Source organism: Heterocephalus glaber, unplaced genomic scaffold (genome assembly GCF_053883595.1).
Source record: "Heterocephalus glaber isolate CG9 unplaced genomic scaffold, H.glaber_assembly_v1.0 deba00001461, whole genome shotgun sequence".
NCBI lineage: Eukaryota > Metazoa > Chordata > Mammalia > Rodentia > Bathyergidae > Heterocephalus > Heterocephalus glaber.
In genome coordinates this window covers 40910336-40928756 of record NW_028258308.1, presented here as the reverse complement: position 1 = coordinate 40928756, position 18421 = coordinate 40910336, and the positions used below count along the sequence as shown (strand labels likewise).

The 18421-nt window shown below is 45.2% G+C and overlaps 1 protein-coding gene across 7 annotated transcripts in view; it reads right to left on the bottom strand.

Moving 5' to 3' along the window:
* Plekha2 (pleckstrin homology domain containing A2) overlaps nt 1–18421 on the bottom strand; it is a 62088-nt gene that overhangs the window by 10926 nt on the left and 32741 nt on the right. For 6 of the 7 annotated variants that reach the window (XM_087217343.1, XM_004855327.3, XM_021236788.2 and 3 more), the window contains 7 exons: nt 17787–17835; nt 15988–16085; nt 7863–8003; nt 6686–6832; nt 6305–6373; nt 5867–5937; nt 2874–2937 (listed from right to left, as the gene is read on the bottom strand). In XM_087217343.1, coding sequence (XP_087073469.1) covers nt 2874–2937; nt 5867–5937; nt 6305–6373; nt 6686–6832; nt 7863–8003; nt 15988–16085; nt 17787–17835 — 639 coding nt within the window. The remainder of the gene's footprint in view (nt 1–2873; nt 2938–5866; nt 5938–6304; nt 6374–6685; nt 6833–7862; nt 8004–15987; nt 16086–17786; nt 17836–18421) is intronic. The other variant, XM_013076103.3, reaches the window with a different exon arrangement.

The window sequence follows — 18421 nt, the reverse complement described above, 5'->3', positions numbered from 1 at the left end:
TTCGTCTGTATATTCACCCATACATTTTTTATCTATAATCTCTTCTTCCTTCCCACTGACTTTGAATTGTTATAAACAGATTTAACCAGTCACTCACTTATTTATTCAGAGTGAGGCTAGCATTCTTTTATACCAGAAGAGAAAGGAGGATGGAAGTGAGGAGAGACTTCTGGAAAGTGTGTACACTCAAGCAGATAACACAATGTCTTTTGCACAGTTCTTAGTTGAGTTTCTGGTTTCCCAAAGCACTATCTTCTGTCAAGGGCCCTCTCCTAAGCTCTTCACCAGCACTGCCACCACTCACTAAGTATTTACTCGGGGTCACTAACATGTCAAGCATCATCTAGCTAGTGCTCACCACAGCCTGTCCCTTTGGATGTCACATCCCAAAGGCACTGAATGCAGGACTACTCGAGCTAAGCTTGTCTTTCTTCTCAGCGGCCCCCACCCCTGCTCCCAAGAAGTGACTGGCTCCACTGGCCACCACAAGGCTCAGGCCAAACCCCCAGCATTATCCTTGCCTCTCCCCTCTGCCTTTTCCCAAACGATTCTCAAGTCCTGGAAAGTCAAGCCCTTTAATAACTTTCACATTTTCCACTTTTCTCCATCCATCCAAGTTCAGGCAACTTCATCCCTCACCTAAGTTATTCCAACAGCTCCTGAACTGGTCTGCCGGTCTTGCCTTGTCCTTTTCTCCTCTGCCCTCAGCAATGCCCTAGGCCAGACACTACAGTTAGAACATCACTAGAAGGCTTGGAGTCGAGCTTCTCATCTCTGCTTCACCAGTGAGGAAAACTAAATAACTTGCCCAAGTCCAGGTACTATATTTTAAAGGCAAACCTGGCTAATTGCTCCCTCACCGAAGCACTGAAGGCTCGAGCTCTCAGGATAGAGCAGAAGGTCTCGGACAGGTAGACACAGTGAACACAGCCCTGCACAAAAGGCTGGCAGCCTCTCACACTCATGCTCCTCTGCCCACCTGGACCACTCCCCCAACTCTGCTTAGACGCCCCTCCTTCAGGAAACCTTCCCCACTCCCTTCTTAGGAGGACCCAGTTTGCAGTCACACCCACAGTCACACCGATCACATGGTTTTGTGAGCTTTTTTTTTCAGTGCCAGGGACTGAACCCACAGCCTTCTCACGGAGCTGCACTCCCAGCCCTTTCATTTGATTTTTGAGATAGGATCTCACTGAGTTGCCCAGGCTGAGCTCAAACTTGTGACCCTCTCGCCTCAGCCTCCCAGAATACTGAGATTATAGGTATGCACCACTGTACCCAGCCTTGCTTTTGTTTATGTTTTATATTCTTTCACCCCCTTCAGGGAGCTTGTTTCATACCTGTAATACATTTGGATTCATTTTTTTCCTCAGATGCAGATACTTATTAATCTGTCATCAATTTAGCATTTTATTTTATTTTTACATCAGAAATTAGAAAGTCACATTTTAGAGATATTCATACTTAGAGGAAAATACATGCTGACTGGCTTTTGTGTGATAATAATCATTACAATCCTCTTGGGGAGTCCGTACATACACATATCATGTCTTTGTCATTTTTACTTCTTCTCCACCTCGTCCTCCCCTATCCCCCATGCTGCATTTCAAGTTAGGCCCCTGACCTCCTGCATGCTGTTTCAATATGTATTTAATGATGATTTGTCCAGCAGAGTTCGAGGTCACACTCCCGCTGTCACAACAGTTACCTACCCTGTAAATCCTTGTGCTTCACTTACCCAGCACTTCCAACCCCACCTCATCAGATGGTCCAGACCCGCTTACTTGGCTAGACTCTCCTGGGCTCAGGACTGCTTCTGTTTAACCTGGTGTCTCTGGTCTGAGACAAAACACCCAGCACACTGAGGCTACTCTACAACTACCTGTGGAATACAAGAACTAGCAACTCTTCGTTGCATCTCCAGGGTCCACCTTGTCCCCCAAATAGCAATGGTGTTGGTGAATAACTAGCTTTGCATCACAGCACTGTTTGCCACAGGCTGCCCCATGGCACCTCTTGAAGAAGACACTGCTTGTTGGAATGAGCATGGTCCACAGATGACCAAGTTGGCCAGCATGCTTGCTGGGCTCAGGCAGTGGGTGGTGGAGACAAGGAGCTGCTGCCCAAGAAATGTGAAGGAAGCTCAATTCCCTGTGAAAGGCAGGGTTCTGAGGACAGCGTGGAAGAAAGAGGGCTGGGAATCCCCAAAAGTTGGAGCTGGGAAGCCCCTACTGAAGCCAACATGCCATGTACAAGTTCCAATGCAGAAACCCCACAACCTCATGCTGCTGTGAACCAATCCAATCTGTGGACTACCAGGCAGGATGGGGTGGGGACTTGGCCCTAAATGTCCACGCCCTGCTTGGAAATCTGCCTTGCCAGCTCTCTGGCTCTCATAGGGCTTGGGAGAGCTCCAGAGCTGTGGGTGGAGGGGAAGCTCCTGATAAGTGAACCTCAGGGCCCAAACAATGGCTCTCTCTGTGCAGCTGGGCTCTGCACCTGGTGCAGTACAGGGCCCTCTGTGCTGCTGTCCTTCCGCACACAGTGATGTCCACACACAGACGGACTTATAAATACCCTCCAAAGCAGAAGTGAAATCACTGACCAGTTCTCCTTTTCTGTGCTTAGCAGGAGCCCAGTGGCTGAGCAAACTCACATTCTCCAGTACAGTGCTCAACCTGCTTTTACTCTTTTATGCTTGGAAGCTTTTGGCAAACATCCTGTTTAGAATAAAATGGGACTCACACTGACTCTTACAGGCTAACTTTACCATCTCTTAACTTCAAGCAAAAGTAAAGACAAAGCAGGGGAAAGAATGAACCCTATTAGTTCATTATTACACAAGCCATGTTGTCTCAGGGTGAGCATTTTACCTGCACATAGAAGGTCCTGGAGCCGGTTATTATTTCAAACAGGTTGTCCCTCATTAAGAGATCACTAGACAGAGAAAAAGGAAGAAAGTTACTGGGCATATTGGTGGATATCCGGGGTCCTCAATGCTTGCTCTAAGTCTAGGCACTGGTGTGCCCTCTACCATAAAAAAGGAAGATGAAGGTATCCAAGCCATTTCTCCTGCAGCCCGTGCCTCAAAAACAAATAAAAAAACACAACACTCCTAGGCTTCCTCCAGCTCATTCTACCACCACCACTACCATCAGAACCACTTCTAACATGGTAAAGCTCCTTTCCCCTCCAAATGCTCCTGTCTGTTATCTCCCACTGCCCTACAGTTTTCTTTCTTTCCTTCCTTCTCTCTTTCTCGGTAACTTAGATGTATAGAGTACTGTGTGATGCACCAGTTTGAAGGCTTTTTTGCATATGATTTCATCGAATCCCCACAATCAGCTAGTAAGGTGCCCTAAGACTTTCTGCACTTATAAATGAGGAAACCCAGGCTCGGGGAGTCTAAATGATACAAATGTGTCCACAGTGCCACAGATCTGAACACAGGTCTAGCTCTAGGGTCTAGGCTTCCAATGATTCTACTACCATTTGCCTCTCGTAAAGGTGCCAACTCTCCCTTCCCAAAATTTCTCTCCATTCAGTCAGCAACCCCATCCACCTCCCTCAAGCCTTGCAGCTGGTCTCATTGTTCTGGGCCTAGGAGACAAGGAGCTAAACAGAGGAGAAGGAGGGTGACCGCAGACTACTCTAAACTGGGTGTGGAGTTTGGAAGAGCAATCCCAATTCCTGTAAAAAGGAAGAAAAGAGAGACACAGCCAATGCTCAGGGACAAACCTCAGATCAGCCAAAATGCTTTACAGGGTCAAATGCCTGCTGTGTATATCCAGCCACTGCAGGGAGCATATAAAGAGTGAGAAAACTAAATCCTACCTAGAAATAATCCAAGAAAGCAGGACTGCACAATCACATTTTAGTTCTATGCCAAGAACGTGTGTGTGTTCTATGCCAAGTCATTCCAAGAAAGGTCCAATCACAAGCAGCGTTGGTTGGCTTCATGAGTAAAGACTTGGGAGGACATGGCAGGGGCCCAGCCAGTGACATGGGCACCAGACACAGGAGGAGCATGAGGCTAAAGACAAGACAGGGGTCAGAGATACATGGAGTGAAATGGTGGCTCAACTCAGGAAGAGGTGCTGGGTTATGTTTAAAAGAAATTGTGAGCCTTTCTAAACCAAAGTATAAAACAGGAATAAAAAGACCTCTTTTATCAAGCTGGTAACCACAAAGATCAATTCTAAGGTGCTGTTATGGTTTAAATCTAGATGTTCCCCCAGAAGCCTCATGTGCTCATAGATGGGGCTTCAGGGGAGGGAATTGGATTATGACAGTGTGATACTCATCAGTGGATCAGTCCACTGATGAGTTTATAGCTGACTTGCTGTTAAGAGGCGGATCTGGTTGGAAGAGGTGGGTCAGCGGGGGGTGTGGCTGGAAGGGCTCATCTCTTCCCAGTCCTCTCTTTGCTCTCTGCTTCCCTCAGCTGTGCCATGAGCTGCCTCTCTCCACCAAGCCACCCTGCCTTGAGGCCACCTGACTACAGACTGAAACCTCTACAAGCTGTGAGCCAAAATAAAGCTTTCCACCTTTAACTTGTGAGTGTTGTGTATTGTGTCTCAGCAATGAGAAAGTAACTAAGACAGGTACAAAGGCTTTCGGTATAATGTGTGCCATTTGAAACAATTTCACCAACTTATTAATGCTGGTGCTCTTGCATAGAGATGTCACTTCTTTCTGGCTGAATATTTTGATCTTTTAGATCATTCATGCATGTGATTCATGACAATGTGACCAACTGAACAAAAAGCAGGTAGGAAATCCCCACCCTTTTCATCTCTAATTCCCAGGCTTTGTGTTGCCTTTCAATCAATTCCATTTAACTGAGCAAACATTCACTGATTACTCAGATGTCCTGAACCTCCTCAGATGTCCTGAACCTCCTGACGAGGTTCCAGAGAGGCCACACAACCTAACAGGCCTGGAAGCTGAGGAGCCCTGGGGATTCTTTCCCTGCTACTTTCAAATCCCGAACTTTTTTTTTTTTGGTACTGGGGATCTAACTCAGGACCTTGTGCTTGCCAGGCAGGCACAACACCACTGAGCCACATCCCCAGCCCTCCCTGACTTCTTTTACCCAGAGTTTAGTGTGATCTGAAAGAATGCAAAATTTAGGGCAAATTCAAAGTACTGTTAGGATTGAGCTCTACCTCAACAGGCCAATAGTCTCATGTCTACATTGGTATTCTAGGTTCAGGAACAATGAAGGATCTCTAAGGATCTCAGCATGCCCAAAGGCCCTTGGGGGTCTATGAAGTTTAACTGTAGCATCATCTGTATTGGGGATTCAGTATGATATGTTCCCTTGCCAAGTTCCAAACTCATCCTATACATCATCATGGAAGGTATATAGTGGAAAGAGGAACACATTAAAAATATTTATTCTTCCTGCCCAGGGGTAGTAACACAGATATGTTGCAAATCGCCCTGTGCTAATGAGACATCAAGGTCAAAAGGAGGAGAGGAAAGGCAGAGAAGTTCATGCAAGAGCCACGGGAAGCAGTGATCTGACCAAAGGCACAGCTCTTCCTCCTGCAAACCGAGTAATCCTAACATCTGAAAAGAATCTGAGCTCCTCTCTCTTCATTATTTATTTAAAATAATGAAAACTATTTTAAAGGCTTATCTCCTGAGGTGCAAGAGGAAAGTAACAGGAAAAAGGTAAGTCTGCCCGGTGTGACCTCACCCCTATGTCAGCTGGAAGGCAGCAAGTCAGCCATAGATGTTAGGTTCCTGTTCCCCTCTTGAGGAGGAAGATAGATAAGCAGAGCCTTAGAAGTGTAGTTTATGAAGATTTAAGCAGACAAATGGAGATTTTGATCAGAAAAGAATAAGCAGAGACAATTACCCAGACTTGACCAGACACTCGTGGGTCTTGAGAACATCCTTGAGAAATATAGTACGCAGTGGTTCTCGGTCCTGGTAGGAACAATGTAGAGATAAATGAGTGAGCTCACATGATCCACTGACCAATCAACTGACCAATGACCCCTCTTAAAGGTGGTTGGCTAAGCCCAGGTTGATAAGCAACCTGACCTCAAAGCAATCATTAAGAGAAAAAAATCTAAGAAGAAAATGTTCTGAGGCTCTGATCACGCAGCCGCTCACTGCACAGAGGGCAGGACCAGCTCATGCCACTTTAATATCACTTTAATATCACTAAAGAAGCACACACAGAGATGGAGAGAAGACAAGTGCCTTCAAGTCTGTGTGTGTCCTGTGGGTGAGTACTCACATACCTCTTATCTTCCATGACCCCCAGAAAGGCCCCAAGCTTACTACTAACCTGCTCACACTTGAAGTAGCAGATGGTAAAGTCATCGAGTACAAAGAAGCGGCGTTTCCAGCTCTTCCGCTGACATGAAAAATTAAAGAGCTGAATGTTAGGGAGAGGTTCCCACACTGCAGAGAGTGTTCTGATGGCAATGTCCAGGCACTGGGCCAGTGGAAGCCAGGCTCCCACATTCCGCAGGATCCAAGGCTTTGCATTGGGGCAATACCTCTGCCATGTGAGACCCATGGTTGCTCCCCAAATCTCATTGGTTTAGGAAGTGGCCAACATGGAGGACTACAGTTCCTCCTTTCATTCTCTCACCTCTGGTGTGTCCATACCCACTGGCTCCAAAGAGTCACCAGAAACAGATCCAGCCCCTGTGCTGACACTCACCACATTCCCTTGTTTCACACAGTAGCCACTCTTGATGAGGGGGGGCCCGGTGGAAGCTCGGCAGCCTGATGTGGGGATGTAACTCTGAGACCTTCGCAGGATGGCGTGGGACCCTGGCTCACTCCCTTCCTGCCCATCCCCACCATTCTACAACGAAACAGGGTAGGAATTAGCACCCTGATCACTCCTCTCTATAGCCACACTCCCTCCCCACCCTCTGGCCAGATCTCCAAAGATCTGGAAAGATCCAGAAACACTAAAGACAGGCATGGTGGCTCACACCTATAGTCCCAGCTACTCAGGACTGAAGTAGGAGGATCACAGGTTCAAGGCCAGTCTAGGCAACCCAGCTAGATCTTGTCCCAAAATAAAATTTTAAAAGGCTAGGGGTATAGTTCAGTGGTAAGGTGATCGTCTAGCATGTAGGAGGCCCTGGGAAGGAAGGAAAGAAGGAAAGAGAAAGGGAAGAGGGAAAGAAGGAAGGAAGAGGAAGAGAGGAAAGAAAAGAGGAAGAACGTAAAGGAGGGAGAAAGACTGACTTTGTTCTGGGTAGGGAGTCATGGGGCAATGGACACCAACAAGGTCTAGCTTGTGCATCGAGTATCAATCAAACCATGAATACCAGAACAAAGTCTTCTTGTCAAAATGTACTGAGCACCAAATTCCAAGTTTCAAAATAGTACAGTACTGGGCCAGGGACTTAGCTCAGTGGTTTCGCAGCCTGCTGCGCAAGCACAAGGACCCGAGTTCAATCCCTGGTACCAAAAAAAAAAAAAAAAAAAAATAGTACAGTACCAAGGTAAGACTCAAGGAAGTTGGGCAGACTCAGGTGAAAGAGAAAGTCAGAGAATACAAACCAGAAAGGGGAATAGGAAGGGATAGGAAGAGGCACAGTAGGCTTGTTTCTAGCTTCCTTGCCTGCCTTAACCTCACTTCCCCAGGTCATCCCCTGGGCTTTGTGCAGAAGCCTATTAGCCACATGGTTTCAAGATGCAGTGGCCTCAATTTCTGCACCGTCATTACACCTATCCCCACTGTATTTTTCAGTTCACTCATTCTTAGACTAGCCCCCCAATTCCCATCTACCTCTTTCTTGCTACAGACTCTGTGCCATCACCAGCACACCACCACACTACATACCCTCCCCATCCCCCACAGTCCAGCCAGGCCCCAGCACCTGGCTGATGGGCGTGTGCACCACCACCCCACCGATGATTTCTGTCTTGTAGGCCACCTGTGGCTTCTTCTCCAGGGCTGAAGGGGCTGTTAGGCTTTGGAGAACTTCTGTAGTCAGGGGTAAGTTCCCAACTTTGGGTACCTAGGAGAAATGGCAGTATGGTCAATCCAGAAGGCTTAGGAAAAGTAGGGACCCAAAAGCAGGATGGGGGTAGGAAGAAAAGCTAATGTGCCAAACTATTAGAAGAGTCCTCTCTCAACCCAGCTATTATGGTTTAGAACTAAAATGTACCCTCAAAGGCTCACATTCAGAGGCAGGCCCTGGTCAGAAGGGGTAGGTCATTAGAGGTATGACTTGGAAGGGTATGTTCTTATTCCAGTTCCTCCCTCTCTCTCTGCTTCCTGACTTCCCTATGGTGAACAGATTTGCTCTGGCATGCTATTTTGCCATGCCATTTCTGCCTTGGAGTCTGCCAACCAAGGACTGAATCCACTGGAACCACGAGGCAAAATAAACCTCTTCTCCTTTACATTGCCAGGATTTTGCATTTTGTCCCAGGGATGAGAAAGTAACTAATACACCAGCCCTTCCATCAATTCATATCTGAATATGAGGAACTCAGCCAGCAATACCCCTGCATGCATACACACACACACACACACACACACACACACACACACACACACACTACACACACACATGCAAAAAACTTACTCCACAAATTTACTGAGCACTTATACCACGAGTCAGCTTTTCCCTGGTCAGAAGCCAAAGATTAAACATCAAACAAAACAGACGAGAGTCCTGCCCTCAGGGCATTTACACACTAGCAGGTGAGACTGGCAAAAAAGTGCATAGCAATACATCCAAATATCTATAAAAGGCAGGGTCTTCCATGGGGAAGTAAGTGGGAGCTGTGGCAGGGAGCATCAGGGGAACTACTGGAAATGGAGGGGTCATCAGAGGTCTCCAGAGGAACAGATGGTGAAACTGCAGGAAAGAAGAGATGGGAGAAAGTCCAGTGGAAAAGTAGAACAGATAAAAATGCTATGGAAGGGCTGAGGGTGGGGCCCAAGTATGTATGAGACCTTTGGTTCAATGATCCCCAGCATGGGCAGAGGTCGAGGGAGCATATAGTACAGGCTTGTGTGACAGGCTGCAGTGAAAATGCAGGCACACTAAAAAATATATGGTATAGGGGCCGGGGATTTAGCTCAGTGGTTCCGCCACCCATCTCGCAAGCGCAAGGACTCAAGTTCGATCCCCGGTACCAAAAAATAAATAAAAATATGGTATAAAATTATCTCCAGGCAGTGCACATAGATGTAAATGAAAGACTAATGAGTTTGTGTTTATATGTGGGCCCAATCCTCAAGATTTGTCATTATGTACAGTCTATGCAAATATTCCCAAACCCCCAAAAATCTGAAATCAAAACACTTCTGGTCCCAAGCATTTCAAATAAGGGATACTCAACTTGTATAATGTATTTCCACGTTTTAAGTCTTGAAATCAGCCAGTGAAAACAAACAACCACACCTGAGCTACACACCTTGAAAAGAAGGTTGTCCTTTTGGTCATTCCTAAACCTGAGGCCTAACCAAAGGTGTGGCCTCCTCCACACCTGTGCAGTGTCCCGATAAGGTAGATCCATGGTTGCATCTGTAGCGTGGAGTGCAGTTTGCAAAGACTCATCTTTCTTCTCATCATGCACAACTAGACTACTACGAGGAATGACCCAACTTTGGTGGAAGTCTATGCTTTCCTTCACTCAATTTTCAACTTTTTTGTGAAATGAAGTGAGTTGAATAAACAGTCCACCTCAGAAAGTACTCCTACTTGAAAGTAGGGTCAAGATGCAATGAAGGGAAATATGAGGCCATACTGTCCTAGGAGGGGCCCTGAGTCCATGACTTGTGACTTTATAAGAAGGGGAGGGGACACACAGACACACAGAGGAAGGACAGATGCAAACAGGCAGACATGGAGTGATACAGCTACAAGCCAAGGCACACTGGGATTGTGAAAGTCCCCAAAGCCCAGGAAGTAACGGAAGGCTTGTCCCCTAGCATCTAGAGGGAGTACAGCCACGCTGACACCCTGACTTCCAAGTCCAGCCCCTGAACTGAGAGACATACATTTACATGGTTTTAAGCCAACCAGTTTGCTACAACAGCCTAGAAATCTAATGCAAGGTCACTATTATTCTGAGAGAACCCATTTCTTTAAATATCAAATGTTGAATATTTTCCTCAATCATAGTTCAATGACCTTAGCATAAAACAAACAATACAGGATATAAATTCAATACTAAAAAATCAATAGCTTGTTTATATACTAATAATGAACCTGATGAGGAAGAAATCAAGAAAACAATTCCATTCAAGGTAGCTTAAAAACAAACAAACAAACCTAGGGATCAACCTACCCAAGGAGGTGAAAGACCTCTACAATACAAATTACATGGCACTAAAGAAAGAAATTGAAGATACTACAAGATGGATAGAGCTCTCGTATTCATGAAGTAGGAGAATTAACACTGTTAAAATGGCCATATTATTAAAAGTGATCACAGAAGGGCCGGGGATTTAGCTCAGTGGTTCCAGCACCTGCCTCGAAAGTGCAAGGTCCCTTCAATCCCCAGTACCAAAAAAAAAAAAAAAAGTGATCACAGATTTAACAGTTAAAATTCCATTAAAATTCCAATGACGTTCTTCACAGAATTAGAAAAGACAATCCTAAAATTCATGTGGAAACACAAAAGATGAAGAGTAGCCAAAGCAATTTGGAGCAAAAAGAGCAAGGCAGGAGGCATCAAAATACCTAATTTCACATTATATTACAAAGCCATAGTAACAAATCAGTATGGTACCAAAGCAAAAATAAACCAATGAAGCAGAATAGAGGACACAGAAACAAACGTGCACAACTACAGCCATCTGACTCTTGACAAAGGAGCCAAGAACATATGTTGCAGAAAAAATAGCCTCTTCAACAAATGGTGCTGGGAAAACTGGATATCCATATGTAGAAGACTGAAATTAGATCCCTCTCTCACCCTGTACAAAAATCAATTCAAAGTGGATCAAAACCAGGTATAAGACCTGAAGCTTTGAAACTGCTAGAAGAAAACATAAAGGAAACATGTAAAGTCATAGGCACAGGCAAAGACTTCCTGAATAGGACTCCAATAGCACAGGAAATAATATCAAGAATCAACAAATGGGACAACTTCAAATTAAACAGTTTCTTCACTGCAAGAGAAACAACCAACAGAGTGAGAAGGCACCCCACAGAAAGGGAGAAAATCTAGCCAGCTACTCTTCTGACAAAGCATTAATATCAGAAAATATAAAGAACTCAAAATCCTTAACATCAAAAACAAAACCCAAAAGACCACTGAATAGCCTAATCAAAAAACTGGGCAAATGAATTGAACAGATACTTTCCAAAATAAGTAGTAAAAATGACCAATAACTGTATGGAAAAAAAATGTTCAACAACTACAGCAATTAGAGAAATGCAATGCAAACCAAGGCTCCACTGTGATTCTGTCTCACCCCACTCAGAATGCAATCTCATCAAGAATACAAAACCAAAACGAAGGCAAGACTGCCGAGAAGAAGGAAACCTCTACACTGCTGGTGGGAATGTAAATTAGTATAGCCATGGGGAAATCAGTCTGGAGGTTCCTCAAAGAACTAAAAATATAAATACCATATGACCCAGCTATACCACTCCTAGACACAGCCCCAAAAGAATGAAAGACAGCATACCATGGGATACCCACATACCCGAAATTCACAACCGCCAAGACACAGAGCCAGCCTAGGTTCGCATTCATGAATGAATGGATAAACATGTGGTACATATACACAATGGAGTATTATTCAGCTGTAAAGAAGAATGAAATCATGTCATTTGCAAAAAAATGGATGGAACTAGAGATCATCGTGTTAGGCAGGACACTTGCGAGCCAGTTCAGAAAGACAAGTATCACGTGTTTTCCCTAATACAGCGGTACCCAGACCCATCGATAACTGGTTGGAGGAGCCAAGCAGCAAGAATGATGAGTACCACCAAATTCTATTGTGCACATCAAGCACCAAACAAACAATGAGTACCCAGACAAAGTTCTCACATCAAAATGCGCTCAGCATCAAATTCAGTAAGTCGAGGCAGTCAAGTGAACCACGGTAGACTGAATGTAGACTCTAAAGATGATGACATGAAAGTAGAAGGGAAATTATCATTATTAGACAAGAAGAAGGGAATAAGGGAAAGAGGAGTATAAAGGAGGGGGATGGGGGATGGATTCAACATGGGAGGCTGAGGCAGGAGGATTCCAAGTTCAAGCCCAACTGGGCAACTTAGCAAGATCCTATCTCAATATTGTAAAAATTAATACACACTAATAAAAATACATTTTTTAAAATGAAGAGTAATCTGTGGGCAGAAAAAATGGATGTGTCCTGGCTCTGTGATCTAAGGCAAGTACTTTAATCTCTAGGTATTTCTATTTCCTCACGTATGTAAACAGGGATAATAACCCTTGTCCCTCCTACTTAACGTTTTTACAAGGTTAAAATGAAGCCATACACATAAAAGTAGTGTGTGATCTAACATATTTTACAACTGTTTATTTTTAATATTTTTATAAACTATAAACTCCCCAGAAGTCAGGGGACCTGGGTTAGAATCCCAACCCAGCAGTTACTATCCTCTTGGCCTTGGGCAGGACTCTGAGCTCCAGGTGCCTGCTAAAAAGTGGCCTTAAAACACCTTGTCTCGGCCAGGGATTTAGCTCAGTAGCACCGCACCAGCCTCACAAGCGCAAGGTCCTGAGTTTGATCCCCATGCCAAAAGCAAAACAAAACAAAACAAACACCCTGTCTCATAAGAGTGCTGGGCAAGAGTGACACATCATGTGTGGAAGTCTCATTTACTACACAATCTGTTTCCTCTTTCATCTCCACCTTCTCCAACGTGCCTCACTTGGCACATGTGGTGTCTAAAATATGTGCTTCATCACATGGAACCACAGCCCCAACTCTTTCCAACTCACTCCAGCCTAAGGAATGACACACAAAATGAAACTCTGTAGAAAGAGAAAGGACGCATGGTAGTGCGTGCTTGTTATTTCAGCAGCCTAGGAGACTGAGGCAGGAGAATTCAAGCCCAACTGGGCAACTTATCAGGATCCTGTTTCAAAAAGGGCTGATACAGTTCGGTACAAAGGCCCTAAATTCAATCCCCAATATCAGAAAAGGGAGGGAGGGAGGGAGGCAGAGAGAGAGAGAGAGAGAGAGAGAGGAGGAAGAAGAAGAAGAGGAGGTGGATAAGGAGGAGAAAGGGAAATGAGGAGGGAAGGTGAACAGGGTGGGGGAGGAAGGAAGGAAGAGAGAAAGGGAGGGCAGGGGAGGAGAAAGAGAAAGGAAGAAAGAGGAGAGAGGAAAAACCCTTCTGAGACAGAAAGATTAGGAGAAAACATTGTACCCTTCCTCCTCCTCCTATACCACAGGACCTCCTGGCAGGAGGAATGATGAGACACAGCCATCCCTCAGCACCAAGGGAGGACCAGTTCCCAGACACCCCTAGGACACCAACATCCACAGATGCTCACTGTCTCTGTAAGTACAAGTGGAGTATGATCTCCATGTACCCTGTGCACTGCCTCCTGTATACTTTAAACATCTTTCAGTGGCTTATAATACCTGGTACAAGAAAATGCCATGGAAATAGCTCTTGTACTGTAATGTTTATGGAATCATGACAAGAAAATAAGTCTACATGTTCAGTGCAGACAATTGTTTTGAATGCTTTCAATCCACAGTGGGTTAAATTTATAGATGCGGAATCCATGGATGTGGCAAACTGATTCCTTCACCAAGAAAAGGGAAATAAAGAGAATCCTGGAGACTGTGGCAACTCACGGAGGTGCTGACACCCAGGAGGCCCTGTCACCTTCCAACCTCAGGCCCAGCCCATCAGATCCACACCTACATCCTACAGCTGCTGCTCTGTGAAGCCAGAGAAGAGGCAGGAAAAACCAGACAATTACAGCAACTCAACATTCAAGGCACAAAAGAAAGACGAATATCTGGGAGTACAGCTCCGTGGCAGAGCACAGGCCTAGCATATTCAAAGCCCTCAGTTCAGTCCCCAGCACCAAAATAAAGATTTTTAAATATAGGGGCTGGGGGTATAGCTCAATGGCACAATATATGCTTAACTTGCACGAGACCCTGGCCAGAATCCCTAGCACCAAGAAAAGGAAGGAAGGGAGACAGGGAGGGAGGAAGAAAAGAGCCTCTTTGCTGCCTTGCAGGCTGTCTAGCTCAGTTTACTTTCAAGAAGAGGCAGAAACCCAGAAAGAAACTAGCCAGGCATGGTGGTGTACACCTGGTATTCCAGCTACTTGGGGGGCTGAGGCAGGAGAATCAGTTTGAGGCCAGTCTGGGCATAAATTAGTGACACCATGTCTCAAAATAAAACATTAGAAAGGCTCAGGTGCAACTCAGGGGCAGATCACTTACCCATATGCACAAGCCCCTGGGTTCCATCCCCAGTACCCACACACATAAAAAGAGTCAAATATTAGACACTGAAAAAAACCCCAAATCCTGGAAGATGCAAAAGGGTGAAGATCCCCAACATGAGGGAAAAAAACATTAACTTGGCATTTCAGAACCCTGCCTGCACAGAGATGAGCACCCAGAGCGCACAATTAGCAAGAACCTCCCTCCCTCCCTCCCCTGCTTGGCTCTTTCTCTTTCTTTCTTTTTTTTGGCACCGGGGATCTAACTCAGGACCCTACACTTGGTGTCACTAAGCTAAATCTCCCGCTTCGCTTACTCTTTCTTCACAGGTTTGCCAAGGTTTATCAGAATAAGAAACTAATCAGCTAACATGCTTAACTGACTAAACTGTACTCTGGTTGGTTCTAGTGCCACAAATGTTACATGTATGGATTTCAGCTATTGATTTATTCACAGCAATCTTAATCTGCCCTGGGACATAGGCATTATTGGAAGTCATCAAATGTAAGCATTTCTCACTGGATAATACACAAATTCAAATTTTCAGCAAACAAACCATGGTTTATAAGTCTACAGTTTGCCTGTCTTGCTGGTCAAAGATTTAGGGTTTTTTCCCCTAAACATACAGTTTTTGCTATGGTTGATAAGTGTCCCCCAAAGGCCATATGTTAAAGATTTTGTCACTACCCTGTGGTGCTGTTGGAGTGTGGTGGAACCCTTAAGAAATGTTCGCAGAAGGCAGAGGTAAGGTCACTGGGGGTGTGCCCTTGAAGGGGCTATTGGGACCCTACCCCTTCTTGTTTTTCTTTGCTTCCCAGCTGCCATGAGGTGAACAGGTCTCCACCACATACTCCTGCCAAGATATACTGCCATGCCACAGGCCCAAAGCAACAGGCCAAGCAACCATGGACTAAAACCTCTGAAACTGGAAGCGCAAATCAACCTTCCTCCTTATAAGTTGATTATTTGGGGGGTTTTTTTTCCATAGCGATAGAGAGCTGACTAACACAATTTTCCCTTTTCCGTTCTCACATTTTTCTTTTCCTCTTTCAGTATTTATAAGGAAGAGGAAATGGTTTTTCATTAGCTAAGTCAAGGAAAATAAGAATACTGCAGTCCATGAACTAGTTCCTTGAGGCTTTTAAATGGAAGGCTTTTCCAAGACAGATGGGTGGATGGCCTGGCCTGATATTCCAGGCAACCTCTTAAAATAGTAAGAGTATCTCTTAAGCCAGGAAAAACATTCTGACCTCCCTTCTCATATGCTTTCCCTTACTTTGTTCTCTTAGTTAGCAATCCATTTTCCAGCCTACTGCATTCAGCATCACCCCAGCCATGACTGACTGGGAACCCCTTCCAGGAAGCTCAAAGGGGACACTCCATACACTTCCCCTTGAACTTGAGTCAAAGTCAAGCTCTTGAGTTTGTGGTTGATCAGCCATGGACAAGAGGAGGCTGGGGGGCACTGTGCCTACTCAGGGCTCCTGGGAAAGACCCTGCTGCCATCTGTTTTCCCCCACCCCAGGCAGGCCACAGCTGGGAAGGGACACTTTCACCCCATGAGGGAGAAGAAACCACACACGTACAGTGATCTTGCTGGCATGGTTCAGGGCTTCAACCCAGTCCTTCAGATCTTTCTGGTCATTGGCTTGAAGAAAATATCTCTGCGACAGGGCATTGATAACTGTAAAGACAGGGGAAGGGCGAGACATTCCCAGGTCAGAAAACATGCAACACAACAAGACTTCACAAAGCTAAGGTGTCTGAGGTGGCCAGATGCATAACATCCACCAAGTGGGTTAAGAAATCCCCTAGAATGTTATCCCTTGCATGGCAATTTAAGAGGCAGCAGGCCCTCAACTGCCCATTCTTCCCCCATCTTTAAAACTAAGGTTATTCCACTAGCCACAAGAGTGCAATCTGACATGGATAGCAGCCCTGACATGCTGTTCTGGGACAATCGGCAAGATGCCCCTGAGAGCCACTTCATAGCAGTGCTAACAGATTTACAATCATGATGATACATACAAAATTTGGACCCAGTACTTTGATTTTCACTGGCAAACTGGCCTGGATTACAAGCCTCGCTGGTGGCTGGGAACTGAACAAAGCTTGCCTGAGACCAAAGCTGTGACCTTGGCCTCCTTTGTAATCAGCTCTTTCCTCTGAGCATTTCATTCAGTCAACAGTTTACTTCTGGGTTCATTATTATCATGTATATGTTTACATCTGCTGATCACAAAATCTAAGAATCATTTTTGAGCTTAGCAATGATATTTGAAAGAAACGGGAGAATGAGAGCGCCAAGGAAGTTTGAACCAATCCGCAGCCAAGAAAGAGGACAGCTTAAAGGGCTCTTGTATTCTACAAGCATAAGCCTGAGGTATTGGACTTAAAATAGAAGGGCAGACACAGAATTTATTAGTTCATTCATTCATTCAGCAAATACTTATTGAGCGCTCACTATGCTAGAACTATTCTAGGTGCTGAGGAAACTTCAACACCACCGCAGAGGACAAACCCTGCTTTCTTGATACACACAGAAACTGTGGGCCAGCACCTGCCCATGGCAACAAGTGCAGCTCCACGAACACAGTGGGCTCCAACAACACTTCAGGGACTAATGCACAGTATGCCCTAACAATTTAATGATGGGAGGCCTCCACTAAGTGGCTCTGCTTCCTAGGCATCCCTCATACTGTAACTCATTCAGCAACAGTGAGACTTGTCATAGGACACTCTTTCCTCTCTATCGTCCCCTTCCTGACCCTGCCTCCCCCTACCCTAAGTGTCCACCTTTCCTAAGCACAGCATTACTTGGCTTGTCTGTTTGTTTTGCAGTACTGGGGAACGAACACAGGACCTTCACAGTGAGCTACATTTCTAGCCCCCCTCCTTTTTTTTGGTACTGGGGATCAAACTCAGGTCCTTGCGCTTGCGCAGCAGGCAGCGAAACCACTGAGCTAAATCCCCAGCCCTCTACCCCCTTTTATTTTTTATTTTGAGATGAAGGTCTCACTAAAGACGCTAAGTTGTCCAGACTGGACTTGAACTTGCAATACTCCCACCTCAGCCTCCCAGAGTGCTGGGATTACAGGAGTGGGCCACCACAACCAGCCATTACTCAGTTCTAAAATGAGGGTTCTTAGAAACTTCTATAGAATTTTTACATCCTCCCTGTGGCATCAAGAAATCTGAAACATTACTATTCCTTGTACATCTGTCCTTATGCTATGAAGACGCTTCATAGCAACACCAGAGGAGGTGGTATCACTTGACACATGACTTATGTCTCTCACACATGCATGTGATCATAATATTCTCTATTCAAAAGAGGAAGTTGCTACCTGAGTATGTGCAAAACCCATCCCAGCCCCGTACTTACCAAAGCAAAATGGAGTTTTTGGTTTCTGCTTTGGGGTAGCGATGCTCACCTACATCGATAAAAAATAAAGAAAGGAACATGAATATGTTTCCAAAGGTGTTAAAAACTTCACTGTAAAAGTTTTCATACATCAAAAGTACAATAAACACATGTACTTTTTACAAGCGCTTTTACCTTTTAATGAATAACAATTGAGAAGCCTACACTTTTACTTCAGTTAAGAAATAGGCATTATCACCCTATGTCTTAGAAGCCTTTTGTGTGCCCCTCTCTGGTAGAAGCCCCACCTCACAGGGATAACCGCTATCTCAATGCCTGGATTAATGTTTGTCTTTGTGAAGTCACTGAGTCCTGACAAAATTCTCTTTGGCCCACAAGTCCCAGTGTGGTCCCACTCACACAGGCAAAATTTCACTCCCCCTTCAAGCACCAACTCTCCTCTCCCTGAACATCTCCAAATTGAGAGTGGTGTTGACTACATTCCAACCAGAGCACTCAGAAAGGGGACACAGCAGCCACTGGATGTGTTTGGACCCTGAGCAGCTGCCCTGAGAGCTATCTGACCATGCAAATGAGCACTTCCCCTGCCAGAGAAGGGCTGATGACTCCAAGGGCTACCTAGTTATCTCAGGTAT